Source organism: Rattus rattus, chromosome 9, assembly GCF_011064425.1.
Source record: "Rattus rattus isolate New Zealand chromosome 9, Rrattus_CSIRO_v1, whole genome shotgun sequence".
Lineage (NCBI taxonomy): Eukaryota > Metazoa > Chordata > Mammalia > Rodentia > Muridae > Rattus > Rattus rattus.
In genome coordinates this window covers 55,069,279-55,088,293 of record NC_046162.1, presented here as the reverse complement: position 1 = coordinate 55,088,293, position 19,015 = coordinate 55,069,279, and the positions used below count along the sequence as shown (strand labels likewise).

The 19,015-nt window shown below is 45.2% G+C and overlaps 1 protein-coding gene across 2 annotated transcripts; it reads right to left on the bottom strand.

Moving 5' to 3' along the window:
• Positions 1-6,325: 6,325 nt before the first annotated feature.
• Krt28 (keratin 28) lies at positions 6,326-16,726 on the bottom strand. 2 transcript variants are annotated; one of them, XM_032912427.1, is made up of 8 exons: positions 16,219-16,726; positions 15,720-15,802; positions 14,458-14,614; positions 12,686-12,847; positions 12,480-12,605; positions 8,599-8,816; positions 6,733-6,803; positions 6,326-6,468 (listed from the first exon to the last, which is right to left on the bottom strand). In XM_032912427.1, exons 1-8 carry the CDS (start codon positions 16,660-16,662, stop codon positions 6,326-6,328), a joined length of 1,404 nt encoding a protein of 467 aa, XP_032768318.1. In that variant the 5' UTR covers positions 16,663-16,726. The 2 variants fall into 2 exon arrangements, with proteins under 2 accessions (XP_032768318.1, XP_032768319.1); XM_032912428.1 differs by having other exon boundaries at positions 6,733-6,788.
• Between the last annotated feature and the right edge of the window lie 2,289 nt (positions 16,727-19,015).

The window sequence follows — 19,015 nt, the reverse complement described above, 5'->3', positions numbered from 1 at the left end:
AAGCCCTGTACACATCCATCCCTTAAGAACATTCATAACAACCTGTAAATGTGCAGAGAGGAATCTTTTTTTTTTCCGGAGCTGGGGACCGAACCCAGGACTATCACTGAGCTAAATCCCCAACCCCTGCAGAGAGGAATCTTAACATCAACCTCCATGTTCTCTCCGTGGCTTCTTCCACAATCTCCTTCCGTTCCAGTCTCCTCCTCTTCCCTCAAACCTTTCTCCCGCCCATCCTTCCTTCTCGTCCAATGGCAGGCCTTGTTCTATCTTGTACCTGCCTTCACCTGCATAATGACATCATCTCACAATACTATGCAGCTTTTTTTTTTTTTTTTGAAATATTGTTTGTATTTTTTATTTATACTTTATATTTTTGTACATATTGTTAGGAGTCGGCCATTTTCTTTCTTTTTTTCGGAGCTGGGGACCGAACCCAGGGCCTTGCGCTTGCTAGGCAAGCGCTCTACCACTGAGCTAAACCCCCAACACTATGCAGCTTTTGCTGCCTGGAACTTGCTATGTGGATCAGAATGGCTTTGGATTTCATAGAGGTCTGACTGCCTCTGCCTCTTGAGTGCTGGGATCAAAGGGCACCACGCCTGGCATTTGCTTTGATCTCTGACAGTTATCGTTACTGAGTTCTTCACAGATTCTAGATGTTAATCTCCCATCAGATGTTCGGCTGGCAAAGGTATTCTCCGATTCTCTTGGCTGCTTTTCCTCCCCTGATTTTTCTCTCTGTTATGCAGGAGCTTTTGATTTTAATGGGAATCCCATCGGCAAATTATTTCCAACTGTTGGAGTCTTATCAGAAAAATCTTTTCCCAAGCTTAGACTTGAAGGTGTTTTTCCTAGGTATTTCAAGGTTTTAGGTTTGACGTTCAGATCTTTACTGAATTGGTTCTTTCCCAGAGTGAGACATAGGAATCTAGCTTTGCTCTACCTGGGGGATATCCAGTTTTCCTAACACAGTTCATCGAGAGGGCTTTCTCCCATATGTGTTGTCTCTTTGCCAAACATTGAGTGACTGCAGCTGTGCAGTGCATTCTGGGTCCTTCGTTGTATTTATTGTTCTATGAATCTGTTCTTAGAGAGGTTTGTTGTAAAGGCTTATTCTCTTTCTAGTTGTGTTTATACGTGTGTGCCTGTGTATTTGCATTTGAATGAAGATGCTCTTGGAGTGCACAAGAGGGCACTGGGTCCCTGGTGCTGGAGTTACAGGTGGTTATAAACACACCTATATGGGTGTGAGGACCAAATTCAGGTCCCCTGGAAGAACAGAATGTACTCTGAAGCACTGAGCCATGCTGGGTAGTTGTGACACACACCTTTAATCCCAGAACTCGGGAGGCAGAGGCAGGTGGATCTCTGAGTTCAATGTCAACCTGGTCTGCAGAGTTCCAGGACAGCCAGGGCTACACAGAGAAGCCCTGTTTCAGGAAACCAATAACCAAACCAAACCAAACCAAACCTAAACTCCCAAAACAACAAAACAAAAGCCCAAAAAACCCACTGAGCCGTATCTCCAGCCCCAAAGCCAACAATTTTGAATCCTGTATCCAAGCAAAAGAAAAGAGAATTCTGAGAAATTAAAGAGTCATTTGGAATGGCACCTCATTTTTAAAAATAAGGAATACTTGCTTGGAGAAAATGAGTCAAAGAAACCACGTGAGGCGAAACCCCACAAAATGTTAATACACAGCAAAGAGAAAATGTAGAAATGAATGTATTCCTGTGTAAAACATTTTGTGCCTGCTAATAGATTAAGACATCATCTATCCCTTCAAAAATCTCCTGAAACGCATGAGAAGTAATAGAAGAAAAAGAAAGTTAGCAATACCTAGGCACGAGTTAGTAGACATAAGACACACACATTCACAGGAAGTGTGACGTCCAGGGAGAAGCAGTAACCAGAGGAAAATTACAGTTTGCAACCACACCTAACATGATTGTATCAAATTACCAGCAAACACCATTCTGTAGCATGTGAAATAGCACAGAATGACTCTTGGGAGCTACTTCCTGCCCTTACTGGAAACCTGAGGTAATTCACTGCCTGAAAGGGCTTCCACACATCTTAGATGTCTGTGACAGTTTTTTGTTTGTTTGTTTGTTTGTTTGTTTGTTTTTGGCAACAACTAACTGCTGAAAGCCAGATGTGGTAGTTCATGCCTGTATTTCCAGTACTGAGACAGGAGGATTGCTATGTGTTTGAAGTCAACCTATGTTATATATTGAGTTGTAGGCAGACCTGGGATACAGAATGAGATCTTCTGTCTCTCTCTTTCTCTCTTCTCTCTCTTTCTCTCTTCTCTCTCTTTCTCTCTTCTCTCTCTTTCTCTCTTCTCTCTCTTTTCTCTTTCTCTCTCCTCTCTCTTTCTCTCTTCTCTCTCTTCTCTCTCTTTCTTTCTCTCTCTTCTCTCTCTCTCTTCTCTCTCTCTCTCCTCTCTCTTTCTCCTCTCTCTCTCTCCTCTCTCTCTCTCTCTCTCTCTCTCTCTCTCTCTCTCTCAGATTTTATTTACTTTATTTATGAGTACATCGTCACTGTCTTCAGATACACCAGAAGAGGGCATCAGATCCCATTACAGATGGTTGTGAGCCACCATGTGGTTGCTGGGATTTGAACTCAGGACCTCTGGAAGAACAGTCAGTGCTCTTAACCGCTGAGCCATCTCTCCAGCCCCTCCCCTCCAGGTTTTGTCTTAACGGCAGCAGCAGCAACAACACCCCCAATAAACCAACTAACTGTTTAAGCAGAGTGGTGGAATTCCTTATCCTCCAGATAGGTATTGATTCTTCAGAACCTTGAAGTCCACAAACTCACGACAGTAAAAGGCAGAGGGACTCTGCAGGGACTGGGGGAGAATATGTGCTTAGTCGCAGAACTTCGTCAGGGTCCAGTGCCCTAATTTCTGCTGACCTCAGGAAACCACAGAGCTGAATGGCATAGTCATTTTCTAGGAAGAACAGATTTACGACTCTAAAGTCATGATACTCCCTTCTACCCTGAGAACTCAACAGAACTTAAAGGAAATTCACTAAGGGAACCAATTCTATATCCACTGCTTTATGAATAGACGCCTGGGAAATTCTGGGTCATTTCTTCAGCAAAAGGTGCAGAGTTAAAGAATTTAGCTTTCCTGTGAGTCCTTCTCACTGATAAGTGCATCTCGTACTTGCTGAGCCTTCCTGGCCATCCCTACACAAAGGGAATCTCATTCAAAATGTTTTCAAAGGGCAGTGGCCCCTGTAAGGTAGGAGTTGCTTTGAGGGCTTCAGACAAAATTCTGTTAGAAGAGTCCCGTACTTGGTTCAGCGCTCTCTGTTCCTAACTTGAAGTTCCCAGTAACTGTGTCTTCAAACCTGTGCTCTGAAAAAGCGATTTCTGATGACCATGGGGCAGGTGGGTGCTTGGGGGTATATGAACTGTTTGTCTGCAGTGGTTTTTACTGCTTCTGTAGCACATAGCACAGGCAGTGCCCACGCACACTGGATTCTGGTCAACAAAGATGTATGGGAGTCCAGCCCTGGGTGAATGCTCGCTATATAGTCTCCAAGATGGAGTAGGCTGGGTCTGTGGCAATCCCAGGAAGCCCAGGCCTTCCATGCAGACTAGAATTTGCTTCCAATGTCACAAATGTTCCAAGAAATATGACTGACTGAAAAATGCAGTATACACGAACTTTTTTGAAGTCTACATCTGGATGTGGTGATGTTTGACTTTAACCCCAACACTGGAGAGCCAGAAGCAGGCAGGTCTCCGTGAGTTGGGTAACCAAGGCCATCTCTAAAACAGAACTAGACTGAAAAACAAAAACAAAAACCCCCAAACAAAAAAAAACAAAACCAAAAACAAACAACCAAAAATCCGCTTAAAACTAAACCAAACGACAGCAGCAAAGTGAAATGAAAATAGTTGAGTTTGTTTTGTTTCGTGCTTCTTCTGTTTGGTAAGAGAAAACTACGTAATCATATGCGAGCTAAAAAAAGAACAGATAATAAAACCGTAGTATTTTGATTTAAAACTGGCATTGCTGGGCATAAAAACAAGTGGTAAAAATATGTAATAACTTAATGGGTATTTTTTCCTCTTTACTTAGAATATTAGATGGCAAAGGCGGTAAATCAAAAGCCAAAACAAGAAAGGAAAAAAACGCTACAACCTCCCCCCCAAACAGCAACAGTAAAAAAAAAAAAAAAATCCCCAAAACCCCACCCCTCAAAAGAAAAAACCTCCCTAAAACAAAATCCTGAAAAAAAAATCCATGGTAAATCAAGAATACAGTTGAAAGAGCCTGACAGGAAGTTGCATATCTTTAACCCCAGCAGGGGCGGGGACGGGGGCAGAGGCAGAGGCAGAGGCAGAGGCAGAGGCAGAGGAGGCAGAGGCAGAGGCAGAGGCAGGAGGCAGAGGCAGAGGAGGCAGGCAGAGGAGGCAGAGGCAGAGGAGGAGGCAGAGGCAGAGGCAGGAGGCAGAGGCAGAGGCAGAGGCAGAGGCAGAGGCAGAGGCAGAGGCAGAGAGGTAGGTGGATCACTGAGTTCCAGGACAGCCTGGTCTACAGAGTGACCAACCAACACAAGAAACCAACCAACCAACAAACAAACCCCAAACCCCAACCAAAAAAAAAACAAACCAACCAAACAAAAAACAAAAACAAAGCAAAACAAAACAAACAAAACAAAAACAAAAACAAAACCAACCAAGTAAGCGAACAAAAAGAGAACTATAACCGAAGAAGAAAGCAGAGTCATCGTATTCTAGAACCTTCTGTGCTGTGAATTTTGAGCATGAGGACCTGATATTTCTATCTTCTTTTCACACTGAGTCAAGCAAGTTATATAGCTGGTCCCGTGTGTTTGGAAGTCATCCCCTCATAACGATTAGAACTTCCTTCACGTGGTGAACTTGGCAGAAGATTAGTAAGTATTTGTTTGTTTTCTCCACTCCACAATGTTCCGTTGTTGGGTGGGAAGCCCACCCTTACAGGGGTTTCTCAGTGAAGTCAGGAAGATACTTAAGAAACAAAAGAGCAATTCTCCCAGGGCAGAACGACCAGTGACCTCGGAGATCACCCGCTTCATGAGATTTTGTACCTTAGCATGTGACTCGGTGTGGGGAAGATTGAAAGCCGACTTGTGTTTTTGTGCAGCTCCAAGTTAATGTCTTTTACATTTTATGTGTGTGGGGTTTTGCCTGTTTGTATGATTGTGCACCTCATAAGTACCTGGTGTCTGAAGGACCCAAAGAAGAAGTTGAATGCTCTGGATCCCGAGTTGCAAACACTTGTGAGTGCTGCCCTGGTCTTCTGGAAGAACAGCTAATGCTCTGAATTGCTGAACCATCTCTCCGGTCCCTGGCTTTTACATCTTAAACGGTTGAAAACATGGGAAGAATAGCAGTTCATGAAACGTTAAATTATTTGCAATTAAAAAAAAAAAACAATCTCAGCGTCTCTAAATAAAATTTTATGGGAATGTGGTTGTGCCCATCAGTCTACTGCTCTTTATGTTAACAACTTCAAAGCTGAGTATTTGCAGTGGACCCTATGGTTGGCAATGCCTAAATTTCTGACTGGGGCTTCCCGGAGCAAAGCTTCTATAGTCTTTCCTGGAAAAGCCATCAACATGGGCTTGGTTGCGGTAGATCTTTTCAGAGATCTTTTTTTTCTGGTTAGATGGGGGTATCCCAGAAGTCTGTGTGGCAGCTTGAGATAGTTTGAGCCATTTTAACAAAAACACCAGACGTGCGCCATCTAGTGGTAGAATGTGTCAGTTGCAGGAGAATTTTCTGACAGTACCCTCGACCCCCGTGTTTACTTCATGCAGATGTGGTGGGATTTGAAGATTATGCCTAGTGAATATTTATTATTAAATACCGTGTGATCGAATTGATAGTTGTTGTTGAAAACTAGAGTGAAGGGGTTGGGATTTAGCTCAGTGGTAGAGCGCTTGCCTAGGAAGCGCAAGGCCCTGGGTTCAGTCAGCTCCGAAAAAAAAAAAAAAAAAAAAAAAAAAAAAAAAAAAAAAAAGAAAACTAGAGTGAAATTCGATAAAGACGTTTTCCATAAAGGTCTACCTACGGGGGTGAAAAAATCACAACTCGTTATTAGTCACCAGCAAGCAGAAGTGTATTGCCATCAGTTATTTTATTTGGACACAAACACTCAGCATCCTTTGACAGTCACTAAGAAAGCAGGTATTTTGTCTAAGGTCACTTATCTGTAATAGAAGAAAGCGTTTCCATTCTCCCTGAGTTTTAGAACTGTGCAGCCATGCTGGCTCCGCCCCCAAATTATCCGCCCCCCCACCCCCAGCGTGGCAGCTAGAAGGGAACCCTCTGCTCAGCCTTGCTGTTGCTTATCTTGGTCATCTTTTCCTCGATGGAGTGGATCCTGGAGGACAGGACCTTACCACGCGGATCTATTTCTTCAACCACCGTCTTCACCAGTGTGGTTTTGGATACATCTAGAGAAGAAAACACAGGTGAATGGCCGTATTCTGCCCCGAGAGTTTACGTGAAGAAGGACACCACTGCTTGGCTCCTTGCACTGCATTGCACATATTGGGGAGGGTTATGGGCTTAAAATAAGAGTTTGGGGTATTTGGAGAACATTTCTAGTACAGAGCACTTTGCTTAAAACTTCCTAACTGTAGACATTGCTACTATGCGTGAGAGCCATTGATGTAAAGGGATTTTCTGCTATAGAAATCAAACGAGGTTTTTGTTACCTTTGGATGAATTCCCCGAGCTTCCAGATTCAAAACCCTTTGAGCTAGAGCAGGAACTGGAGGGAAGAAAACTTCGTTATTTTATATTGGTGTCCATTATCACTTAGGAAACTTTCATTGAACTAATGACTCAACAGATCTCAATTTTACTTTTGAAAAAATATGATCTGCATGCAGGAGCAGGAAGTGATTACAAGTTATCTAAAGAGCAGATTTAAAAATATTTCCATTTTTTTCTTTTTGGTAGTGGTAGTGTTGGTAGTATGTGTATGTGAATGTGTATGTGTGTGAGTGAGTATGTTTGTGAGTGTGTGAGTGTGTTTGTGAGTGTGTGTGAGTGTGTGTGAGTGTATTTGTTGAGTGTGTGAATGTGTGTGTGCATGTGTGTGAAAGTGTGTTTGTATGTGAGTATGTGTATGAGTGTGTATATGAGTGTGTGTATAGATGTATATATGTGTGTGTGTTTGTAAGTATGTGTATGTGTGTGAGTATGTATTGAGTATGTGTATGTGTATGAGTGCGTGTAGGTATGTGAGTATGTAGGTGTGTGAGTGTGTTCATGGGTGTGTGTGAGTGAGCGTGTATATGTGTGTGTATGAATATGAGTGTGTATGTGTATGAGTGTGTGTGTTTGTGTGTGCTTGTGTGTGTGAAATGTGTATGTGTGCATGTGTGGGTATATAAGTGTGTATGTATGTGTGCATATGTGTGAGTGTGTGCGTGCGCGTGTGTATGTATATGAGTGTGTGTATGTGTATGAGTGTGTGTATGTGTGTATGTGTGTATATGTATGTGAGTGTGTGTGAGTGTATATGTGTGTGAGTGTGTGTGTGTATGTGTGTGAGTGTGTATGTGTGTGAGTATGTGTATGTGTGTGTATGTGTGTATGTGTATGTATGTGAATGTGTATGCGTGTGAGTATGTGTGTATGAGTGTGTGTATGTGAGTGTGTGTTAGTGTGTGTATGTGTGTGAGTGTGGCTGTGTGTCGGTTGGCATGAGGAACCTTCCTTCATTGCTCTCACCCTTTGTTTTAGAGAGAGACTTATTAATTTTTATTCTACATGCATGAACATTTCACCTGCATGCATGGGTTCGCACCATGTGCATGCAGTGCCCTCAGAAGCTAGAGGAGGGCATCAGTTTCCCAAGAACTGGAGGTACAGGCTGGTGTGAATCCTACAGGTGCTGAGAACTAAACCTTGTCATCTGCAAGGGCAACACGTGCTTCCTAACCTCTCAGCCATCTCTCAGTCCTTCTACCCTGTTTAAGACAGGGTCTCTCCCTGAACCGACAGCACACATATCACCTCGATTGGCTGACCAGGGAGCACACAGCATCTGCAGTCTCTCCCCTGACACCAAGTACAGCCATTGCCCTCAGCATTTACAGATGTGCTGGAGATCAAAGGTAGGCTCTCGCCGGACAAGCACTTCCCCCACTGAGCCATCTTCCCAGTCCCTCCCATTCGATTTTTTTAATCCAATAATTAGAAAAGTAAGTTATTAGCTTAAAAGCTACACATAAAAATACGCAACAAAAATATCCCAGGAGCCACACATACATATAGAATGTGTCCTGGGGCTTGTTCAGGGACTGGGGGCGGGGACAGGGGTCAGGAGAATCTTCAAATTCCAAGGCTTAACGTGGACAGTAGTGGGGAACTTGTGCAGGAATGACGGGAGTCATCCGCAGTAGATAAGGGGACTTTGTGATGTACAAAATATAGAGGAAACGGTTCCTCTATTTAGAGGCAGGAGAAGGACGTGCGTTTTTGTGCAGTGGGACAGAGAAACCAGAGTATGAAAGCATTGAACGCTGAGGGGTAGAGCACGGTTGTTGTTGGGGACTTCCCGCGGATCTTACTTCTCGTCTCCATCTATGAGGCGGCAGTAGGTCTCGATCTCCTTCTCCAGGTGGGCCTTGATGTCCAGCAGCTGCTCATGTTCCAGCTTCTGGCCCTCGGTCTCCGTCCTCACCTGGTGCAGCTGCTCCTCCAGGGCGCTGATCTGAGCCTGGATCTGAGCCAGCTGCGAGCAGTAGTTGCCCTCGGTCTCCGCTAGGGTGCACTCTAGAGAGTGTTTCTGAAACATCAAAGGTCACAATAAGGGATGAAATCACCAGAGGAGCACCAGGTCCTGGGTTTCTCAGTACCCTGCAGGACCTCTCCCCAGGCAGGTTAGGGGCTCGTCACCGTAATACAGGAGGTGGAGCCTGTTATTAACCTTGGGTGAACAAGCCCTGAATGGCCTGAAAAGGGATAAATGATCCCCACCCAAGACTTTATTTTAATATTTATGTGCGCCGCGTGTATATGTGTGTGTGCGTGCGTGCAAGCGATTGTGTGTAAGCATGTGCCACAGCAAACGTGGAGATCACAGGACAACCTGCAGGAATTGATTCTTTCCTTCCACCATATGGGTTCTTGGGATCAAACTCTGGTTGAGAGCCTTGGCAGCAAATGCCCTTGTCCCCTGAGGCATCTCACTGCTCCTCCCCCAAGATGTTTGACTGTTAAGATTTTGTTAACAGTTTTTGTTTAGACAAACACGTATATAAAAGCACTTTTGGGGCACAGCACGGTAAGAAATCTATAAAGGATAATTTTTTTCTTTTTTCTTTTTTTCGGAGCTGGGGACCGAACCCAGGGCCTGCGCTTACTAGGCAAGCGCTCTACCACTGAGCTAAATCCCCAACCCCAATATAAAGGATAATTTATATTTTAAAATAGCTTTGGAGGGTTGACTGTTATACCAAAACTTCACTTCTCAACAGCTCTTGTCCTATCCCTAGACCCACTGGACTATTGGCTTCTTTTGTAATCCATTCTTGATTTTTCTGTCATTCACCACAGTCCTCTTTTTAAAGCTGTTCAGACTGAATAAATCCTTTAGCAGGGTGGGCGCTCAAGGCCCCGGCGCTCATTACATGCAGGTCATGGTGTCTACACTATGTCCTAAGAGTACCTCTCTCCTTAGACTGTAATTTGTCCTGCCCCATGATTCCTCCTTCAATTACGGTAATTTCCCTCTTTGTCTTATCATACGGAAATATATGTGTCCGGGCAGTTACTACCTCTGATATCAATCATTATCAGAATGTCTACTGCCTCTTCCACTCTCTCATTTCCCTTGTCTTCCTGTGGCATGACTACTGCTCTTACGTCACAGGACATAACGTCTCTGTTAGAAGGAGGTGCAAGCCTCTGCCTGGCATTTTTGGGGGCAGTTGATTCAAGCGTTTACATAATAAATGCATTTGAATTTTAAATGCCTCTCTCTCTCTGGCTGTGTGTGTGTGTGTGTGTGTGTGTGTGTGTGTGTGTGTGTGTGTGTGGAGAGAGAGAGAGAGAGAGAGGAGACAGAGAGAGAGAGAGAGAGAGAGAGAGGACAGAGACAGAGAGAGACAGAGAGACAGAGAGAGACAGACCAGAGGGCATTCTTGGGTATCATTCCTCAGGTAATACTTTTTTCTTTTTCTGTTTCCTTACCCTGTTTCTTTCTTTCTTTTTCTTTTTTCCCTTCCTTCCTTCCTTCCTTCCTTCCTTCCTTCCTTCGACAGCCTGGGCTCACTGATTAAGCTACACTGGCTGGTCAGTGAGCCCCAGGGATCCTCTTGTCTCTATTTCCCAGCACTGGGATTCCAAGCTCATGCCATCATGCCTGGCTTCTTTTACAGAGTCCTAGAGATCAAACTCATATCCTTATTTATGTTTGCCCGGCAAGCCCTTTCCCAGCAGAGCTGTCCCCCAGCTCCCTAGCTTACTTCCTTTTTGCATCAATAGCATTCTAATTTTAAGGATAAGTTTGTGTATCACCAACATATGATGAAGCGACTCAATCCTAGGGTTGCAAAGAAGGAGTTATGTAGTGAGATAATCATCACAACAGGCAGGCACTCGAGGGTATAAGGGGGCTGAGACCCTTAGGATCCTGATTTACTCTGGTTGTAGCATTTGGACAGGTTCCTGGGCTCTCCAGGAGCAAGCGAGCAGAAGGTGACGGAGATGGTAATGAGAAAGAAAAGGTGCAGGCTAGCAAGGTGTCAGGGAGGGGCATAACCGCAGTTCAAAGCCTCAAAGCCTTTCTTCCCTAGGATATTTTATAAGATGGCTTATACCCTGGGAAGCCGGAAGGGGGCAGCATCTCTCTTAACTGCCTTCCACTGGGAAAGTTGCTGATGAGAAAGAACCAGATGAACTTGGAAGTTGGCGCAACACAGGAAGCAAACACGTGGGTGTTTACACAGAGCTAACCTCCAACCTGTAATTGACTTGTGTTCTCCCTGTGGGAAACTGAACTTGCGATTTATCTTGACCAAAGAATCTTGGGTATGGAAGCTAGGTTACAAGTATTACTTTATAGCTTGGTTGCACTGGCTGTTAAACGGATTTTGCAGGGTGGGTTATTTCCTGACCCCAAAGATTTCCTGACCCCCGCGATGGGTGATCTGAGCCGAGAATCTAATTGCTTCACGGCAGCATTGCTTCTATGTGAAAATGCTTCTAATTCTGATGAGGACATTTGAGAGTTTATTTCCTATCCTGTTTTTTCAGAAACAGGGAGGCTTCATCCCTGCAACAGCATAAGATCATGCGGAGTTCTGATGCTTTTAGGGAAGAGAGAATACAGAAGGAAGGGCTAGAGAGGCTGCTGAACGGAGAGTGAGGGGAAGAGGGGCATGCTGGGTAAACCGAGGCTCAGCCAATGGTAAATCTTCTGTCTAAATACTAAGTGATAGAACACTGGGACCCTGTTTTCAGGTTGGCTAAACCAAAAGGTCTTTCTAGCCTACTGAGCCGTGATTTCCTTTGTGGCTGACTCACTGTTCTGGTTTTTATAGTAGCACTTTCTTTGTTCATGTGACACCCTGGTGTCTTCAGGGATTGCAAAACCTTTTGTAATGGGGATGGGGAATCCTTGGGCCACCGGCTTGCCACGCTTCTCAAAGTCAAGCCTTACGGATGCTGCCAGCTCACAGCCTTGACAGAAAGTAGGTTTCTAGGTTGTTTCCATGGTAACTATCGAAGTCGTCTCCGTGGCCCAGATATTCCTAAGAGGCTGAGTGCTAGGCTGTGGGGTGTGTGCCGGGGTATGAGAACTTTACTAGAGTAGGTGAGAGGAAAGATAGACCCCACGTCTGGGTTGACGTGTACTTTTCTTTAAAAAAATTTATGCGTTCGGCTGTTTTGCCTGTATGCGTGTGCACTCCGGTATACAATGTCTGCAGAAGACAGAATATGGTATCAGATACCGCGAGACTGGATGAAGCTACCGATAGTTGTTAGCTGCCTTATGGGTGCTGAGAATTAAATTTGGGTCCCCTAAAAGAGTGGGTTCTTTTAACTGCAGACCTACCTCTCCAGCCTTGTGTACTGTCTCTTAATATGCCTTTCCGAGTAGTCGGAGATGATGGCCCGTGTGGACAAGGAACGCTAGTCCTGTCCCTTAATGTTTTAACTGAAACAACACTGCCCAGCATGCTCTGGGGCGCTGAACGAACCATATACAGGGTGGAGCTGGGCGCCAGATTTTTTTTTAACCACAATGAACTCTGGGCGCCGTCCAGGAAGGAACTTAGCAGTATCAAGACGTCTGCGAGGAAGACACTGCCTCTTTCTGTCTCCTAAGATGCTTTTACTGCCGTTCCTCCCCCAGCCCCCGTGCGCCCCTTTCAGGAAAGAAAAGAAAAGCTTCTCTTCGGTTTTTGGGAACCAGAAGTTCAGGCGATCTGGGGTCAGCACCTACCGTTGCTGAAAGTGACTGCAGCTCGATCTCCAGCGTCTGCAGGGAGCGCTTCAGCTCTGTCAGCTCAGTCCTGGCTGAGGTGGCTGCGCCCAAGTCATTGGAGATCTGCTGCTGCAGCGTGGCGCTCTGGAAGGAAGGGTACACAGGGTCACACTGAGTCTGGCCTGCTAGGGTACCATAGACAGAGCAGGTCTAGCTCCCCTCACCTTCTCTTGGAACCAGGCCTCGGCGTCCCTGCGGTTCTGCTCAGCCAGGGCCTCGTACTCCGCTCGCATGTTGTTCAGCAGGACGGTGAGGTCCACACCTGGGGCTGCGTTCATCTCCACATTCACATTACCTCCGGCTGCGCACTGCAGAACCTTCATTTCCTAAAGTGAAATGCAAGTGACTGTCCACATGCCATCTGAGAAGGGTTTAGAGGTCCCGAAGTCCCCAGAGTAATGAATAATTTATGGGTGCTATTTAGTTTGTGTTCAAGGCTGTCGTCCATCCATTCATCCATCTTCCTTCCTTCCTTCTTTCCGTCTATCCATCCTTGATTTTTATGAGACAGAATCTCACTCTGGAGCCCAGACTAAGCTGGAATTTACTATGTAACCCAGGCTGGGCCTTGAATTAGGGAATTATCCTGCTTCAGCTTCCAAAAAGCTGGGATTATAAAGTTGAACCAGCAGGTAATGGCTCACGTCTTTAATCCCAGCACTTGGGAGACAGAGGAAAACCCAGCCTCCGCCTGCCCCCAATCCCAGCCACTGTGGAATCTCACCCGAGGGACGCTAACAGGCATTTATTTGAATGACCATTGCTCAGACGTTGCTCTGAGCAAGTGCTACAAGTCTGAGCATCCTTATGAGACAGGCACTCCCTTCACAGAGGAGGGGAGTGGAGCACAGAGAGGAGAGGACAGTTGCCTAAGTTGTTCACTGGGATCTGGCCAGAGGCAGAATGGACAGGGCTCCCGACTCCTGTTCTTAGCGGTTACACCCTTCAGCTGTGGCATCCATCCCAGTCCACTGAGTAGCTGATCTTTTCATTTGGATTTCACAGTGTTAATATCTCAGATTTCTCCCCTATCCCAGGACAGGGACTTGCTATGTAGCCCAGACTGGCCTCCAGGTCCCATGCCCCTGCCTGCCTCCACCTCCCAAGTGCCCCAGGTATGTACTGCCTTGCCTGGCTGACTTTTGTTTCCTTAAACTAGAATCTGACTTCTTAGTTAAGATCTCTCTCTCTCTCTCTCTCCTTTCTCTCTCCATCCATTCCTCTATCTATCTATCTATCTATCTATCTATCTATCTATCTATCCATCCATGTGTATAGATCTCCCCTAAAAAGCTACTATTAATGTATTTCTGTATTTTAAAGTTTTCTGTAAGATTCCATACAAAGGAAAATTCTTGTCGCTGTGGATTTTCAAAAATCATCAAACTAGTTGCAGTTAGACTGATGGCACCTGCCACAGAGAGTGTGGTAAATGCTCTCAGGGTGGCACAATGCAAGTGCTTTTTCTACCCCGCCCTCAGTGCAGTCAAAGCTGCCTTCTTTCCGTGGCTGTGCCTTTAAGAAGACATGGATCCTGCAGTGTTTCCAGTCCTTCCCCGGGTCTTGTCATTCCTTCCCTTCCCTCTCCTGGTTTCCTTGGTGTGTGTGTGTGTGTGTGTGTGTGTGTGTGTGTGTGTGTGTGTGTGTGTGTGTTCACTGTCCTGCCAAACACCCCTGGGGCCTTCCAGTGCTGTGCTGTACAAATCCCCCTCCTTCCCCTCTATCTCTTATCTATGTCTGTTTCGTAACTCTTCTCGTTCTCTAGCTCTCTCTTTCTGTCTGTCTCCTAACTTTCCTTCCTCTAATGTTCTCGTGGGAGGCAAGTAGATTCTGTGTGTGGTCTCCTGAGTCCGGATTCGTGCTGGAACAGCAACAACTTCCCTCCCTAGACTTTTCACGGGCTGAGCTGTGTTGGTTAGAGGGAAGCTTCTCCTACCTCCTCGTGGTTCTTCTTGAGGTAAGTCATCTCCTCACTCAGGGATTCATACTGCAGCTCTTGGTCCGTCCTGCAGAGCGTCAGCTCGTCCAGGACGCGCCGCAACCCATTGATGTCGGCCTCCACATTTTGGTGAAGGGTGAGTTCGTTTTCATACCTTGAGGGGAGGGAGTGGATTTAGGTGAATTTCAGTGCACGCTAGACCTCTTCAAGAAGTCGAAGATGTCAGCTGGAAATCTGAAACCAGACCAGGACTCTAAATATAAAAATCCACAGAGGGGTTGGGGATTTAGCTCAGTGGTAGAGCGCTTGCCTAGCAAGTGCAAGGCCCTGGGTTCGGTCCCCAGCTCCGAAAGAAAAAAAAAAAAAAAGTAAAAAATCCACAGAAAAATACCCCTGTGGGGTAGCTCATGTCTGTATTCTAAGAACTCAGGAGCTGGAGGCGGGAGGATCGTGAGTTCCAGACTAGCCTGGGTTACAGAGTGAGTCCTTGTCATAAAACAAAACAGCTATGCCTAAAGATCTGTCCCTCCAGCTCTGGGCAGGACAAGGAGCAGCTAACCAATCACAGAGATGGAAATGCCCGTTAAGTGACAGCAGCCATTTCATAATCCTATCTAAGCTAACATCTTAGAAAAAGTTTTACTTATTTTTTATATGCATTGGTGTTTTGCCTGCATGTATGTGGATGTCAGATCCCCTGGAACTGGAGTTACAAAGAGTCGTGAGTTGGGTGCTGGGGACTGACCGTGGGACCTCTGGAAGAGCAGTCAGTGCTCTGAACTCCTGAGCCATCCCTCCAGGCCCTAGGTTAGCATTCTTAGGGAGTGGACAGTAGTCCCTGAGTCTCTCCAGCCATTCACCTATCTATCTATCTATCTATCTATCTATCTATCTATCTATCTATCTATCTATCTATCTATCCATCCATCCATGTGTATAGATCTTCCCTAAAAAGCTACTATTAATGTATTTCTGTATTTTAAAGTTTTCTGTAAGATTCCATACAAAGGAAAATTTACTGAGCATTTACTGCGTGCTTCAAATTACTTTAGGCAGACGTGGAGAAGCAAGGGCAGTTTTTCCAAGGACGGAAGGCATAGGTAACATTCTCACTTGATTGTCATTTTCTAACAGAAATCCTTTCATTCCTTTAGGCTGTAATTTTACTTGAGATGAAAATGAATTTTTTTTTTTTTTTTTTTAGCAACATTAACACATAGGGACTCAGTTTTGGGGCCACGACTGTCACTGTCACTTACTTTAGTCGGAAATCGTCAGCAGCCAGTCTGGCATTATCAATCTGCAGAATTATATTAGCGTTAGCAGCCGTGGAAGAGATGACCTAGAGGAAATTAAAAGGAAGTTAACAGAAATATCCTTGCTTTTGTTATTTATTACTTAGAACATAATCAAGCCCCTGCATCCGTTTTTTAGACTTATGCAATTATCAGAATGTTTATAATTTAATTTTAAAAGAGTAATGTTTTAAATTCACTCTCAGATAATTGCATTATTTTTAGAATATAATGATTTATTATCTATAAGTGCATTTCAAAGTACACAGTGGGATTAGTCTTTTAGCTACATTGAAAGTATTGAATCAAGGCTCCTAATTTTGAGTAACGGGAAGAATTATTTGTTAAAATTAAATGCAAGTTAGAGAACAGCCACGAAGCATTTCCCTTTGTGGTTTTATATACTTTTGCCGAAAGTTATTAAGTTTTAACTACTTGGCCAGTTTCAAGTTTGTGACCTTACCTTGCTTTTAAGGTCCTCAATGGTTAGATGATAATTGCTGTAGTCACGGTCAAGCCCACGGCAAGATCCGGGTCCGTATTTCTCATGCCAAGTCTTGATCTTTCTCTCTAGTTCAGTGTTCGCTTCCTCCAGAGCTTTCACGTTATCCAGGTAAGAGGCCAAGCGGTTGTTGAGATTCTGCATGGTGACCTTCTCGTTTCCAGAGAGGAGCCCTCCTTCACTTCCAGCGAAGCCAACACCAGTGACATTTCCCAGGGCACCAGTAGCGTGGCTCCCACCAGGAGCACTGCACAGTGTCCCTCCCAAGGCCCAAGAAAATCCACTACCAGCAAGTGAACCGCCGGCCGCACTGCTCCCAGCAAAGCCTGCGCCTCCGCTGGGCGGCCTGAGGGATCCCGACTGTAGGCTGGCGTGCCTGGATCCGCCAGAAAACCGGAGAGACATGGTGCCGGGCAAACGTTCCACGGGTCCGCGGGCAGTTGTAATTTCAAAGGAACGTTGCCTGCTTGTGGGTTCTTTGAGCTTTTATACACGGTTGTGGGGGCCGTCTCGAGTTGAGTGGTGTCTGCTGAGAGAGAAATGGCATCATTTAGATTAGCATGAAATGATGCATAATTGGGTGATTTAAAAAGTAATTAATGCCTAGCAACCCCCCCATAGCTTCAGGCTATTTGTTATCGTACACAAAGTAGGGTTTAGTTCTATATTAAGCTTATTATTTTGACTTTTAATTTTGAATGACTAATCCTTTTCTTTCATCTAGAGACCCTGTGAACACGCTGTCATTATCCCGTACAGGGGCTGATCCAGGATCACAGGCTAAGTGAGACAGAGACAGGCCCTGTCTTCCTGCTTTACTATGCAGGTGGATGAAGGACTATTAGCTACAGAAACAGGTATTTTATCCCCTGAGAACAAAAAACCGTGTCATTTAAATAAGTACATCCTTGGTAATTCCTCCTTTCTGTAGCTGTGACGCGTGGGCCGGTGACACAGTCCGTGGCTACCATGTCTAGTATACTGTGGAAGAGGTGGAGCTCAATACTGCAGACACGAAGAGACGCTGTTACAGTCCTTTTATATATATATATAAAAAAGAAAAGAAGAGGAGGCCAGGAACCTAGTAGGGAGTAGGAGTGAGGCGGGGGAGGGGGAGGGGCGAGGGAGGAGTTGAAGGAAAGAATTGAATGGCGGGAAATGATGCAATTATATCTTAATAAAAATGTAGCAAAGGAATCAAGCTGAAACGAGTTGATAAGGCAGAGTACAGAAATAGAAGAATGGCCAGGTGGGAAAGAGGAAAATGGTACAGAAGATGGGGGAGTAGGGAGGAAGTGGTTATCGATTAGCTGGGTCTGGGTCTGGGTCTGGGTCTGGGTCTGGGTCTGGGTCTGGGGCTGGGGCTGGGGCTGGGGCTGGCTCTCATAATTGATTTCATAGCTGGGAATTCATAATGTTGACTGAGATGGGATTAAGGTGGGAACACTAAGCTTAATTTCGGACTAACTGAATTTGAGAGGTTGCTGGGATACCCCAGATACAGATGGCTGCCAATAGGGAGAATCAATATTTAGAGTAAGCTCATTGCTCTGGGCAAATGCTTGGCCAGCAAGGTGTGAAGGGGTTGTCGTGCAGAACTGAGGGCACAGTTCTCATTTCAGTTGATGCTCGATGATGTATTTGGAAGGAATAGTGTGGTGGAGTAGACAGAGTGATGTAGGTTTCAGGGGATCTGAAGGAAAAGACTGCCAAAGAGATTCCTGGTGCTCTAGAGAAAATGACCGGGGTGTCTGGCTACATAATTATAAAGAAGGAAGGATCAAAATCAGAGAGACAGATAAGCTGATGAAAGAGTTTGAGTCATTGGATGTCTTTGTGTCACAGAGGAGGCCAGAATGAGCGTGGCTTGGATAAAGTTGAGGGGAGGTTGGTTCAATGTTAATCGACTTCTGTTGCTTTAACAAGACACCCGAGGCCGGCTGTTTTATAAAGAAAAGAGTTTTGGAAATTGAGAATCTGCGATTGGGCAGCACCATCTTTTCAGCTTCTGGTGAGGGTTCCTTTGTCTTCATCACAATGTGGTGGAGAAACGGGAAGGGAAAAGCTTCTGAAGAAGAAGCAAATACTTGGGGAATGGCCTTGCTTTAAAACAGCCCTTCCACAAGAGCTGACTGGGTCCCACAAGCAAAGCTGTGGGAGTCTTTTTTGAGGCAGAGTCCCTAATGAACACTGAGCCATTGCCTTCCGCGGCGTGTAACCTCTGAAAGGTTCCACTCCCTCAAAACCATCACCTGGAGACCAAGTTTCCAGCACAGAAACCTCAAGACATACGCAAACCACATTCAAACTCTAGCAACTGGAGAGGGGAGACCAATGTACAGAATTTTAAAATAGGTAGATGCCGTTCAAATCCAGAAACCAGCCACAGGGACTGGGCTCAACGGATCTGGGCTATGGAACGAGGAACAAGTGGACCACGATGGTAAGTGGACATGGAGTCGTGGTGTCGGAGGTGAGAGAAATGGACCAGCAGCCAGTTGCTGATATCCTTTGATGATGGGCTGACAAGAGTATGTGGTAAGGGGCATTTGGGTGCCATCTTCCGTAAAAGCATTGTAGCATATCCCAAAACAAAACCAACGAGACCCTACATCAAACAAAGTTGAAGGTTAGGGTTGACACTGGAAGTTGTCTTCTGATCTCTATATGGAGGGCATAGCATTGCACAGATACAGACATAGACACAGAGACACACACACAAATAAATTAAAAAAGAATTAAGCGTCACAAAGCTGGA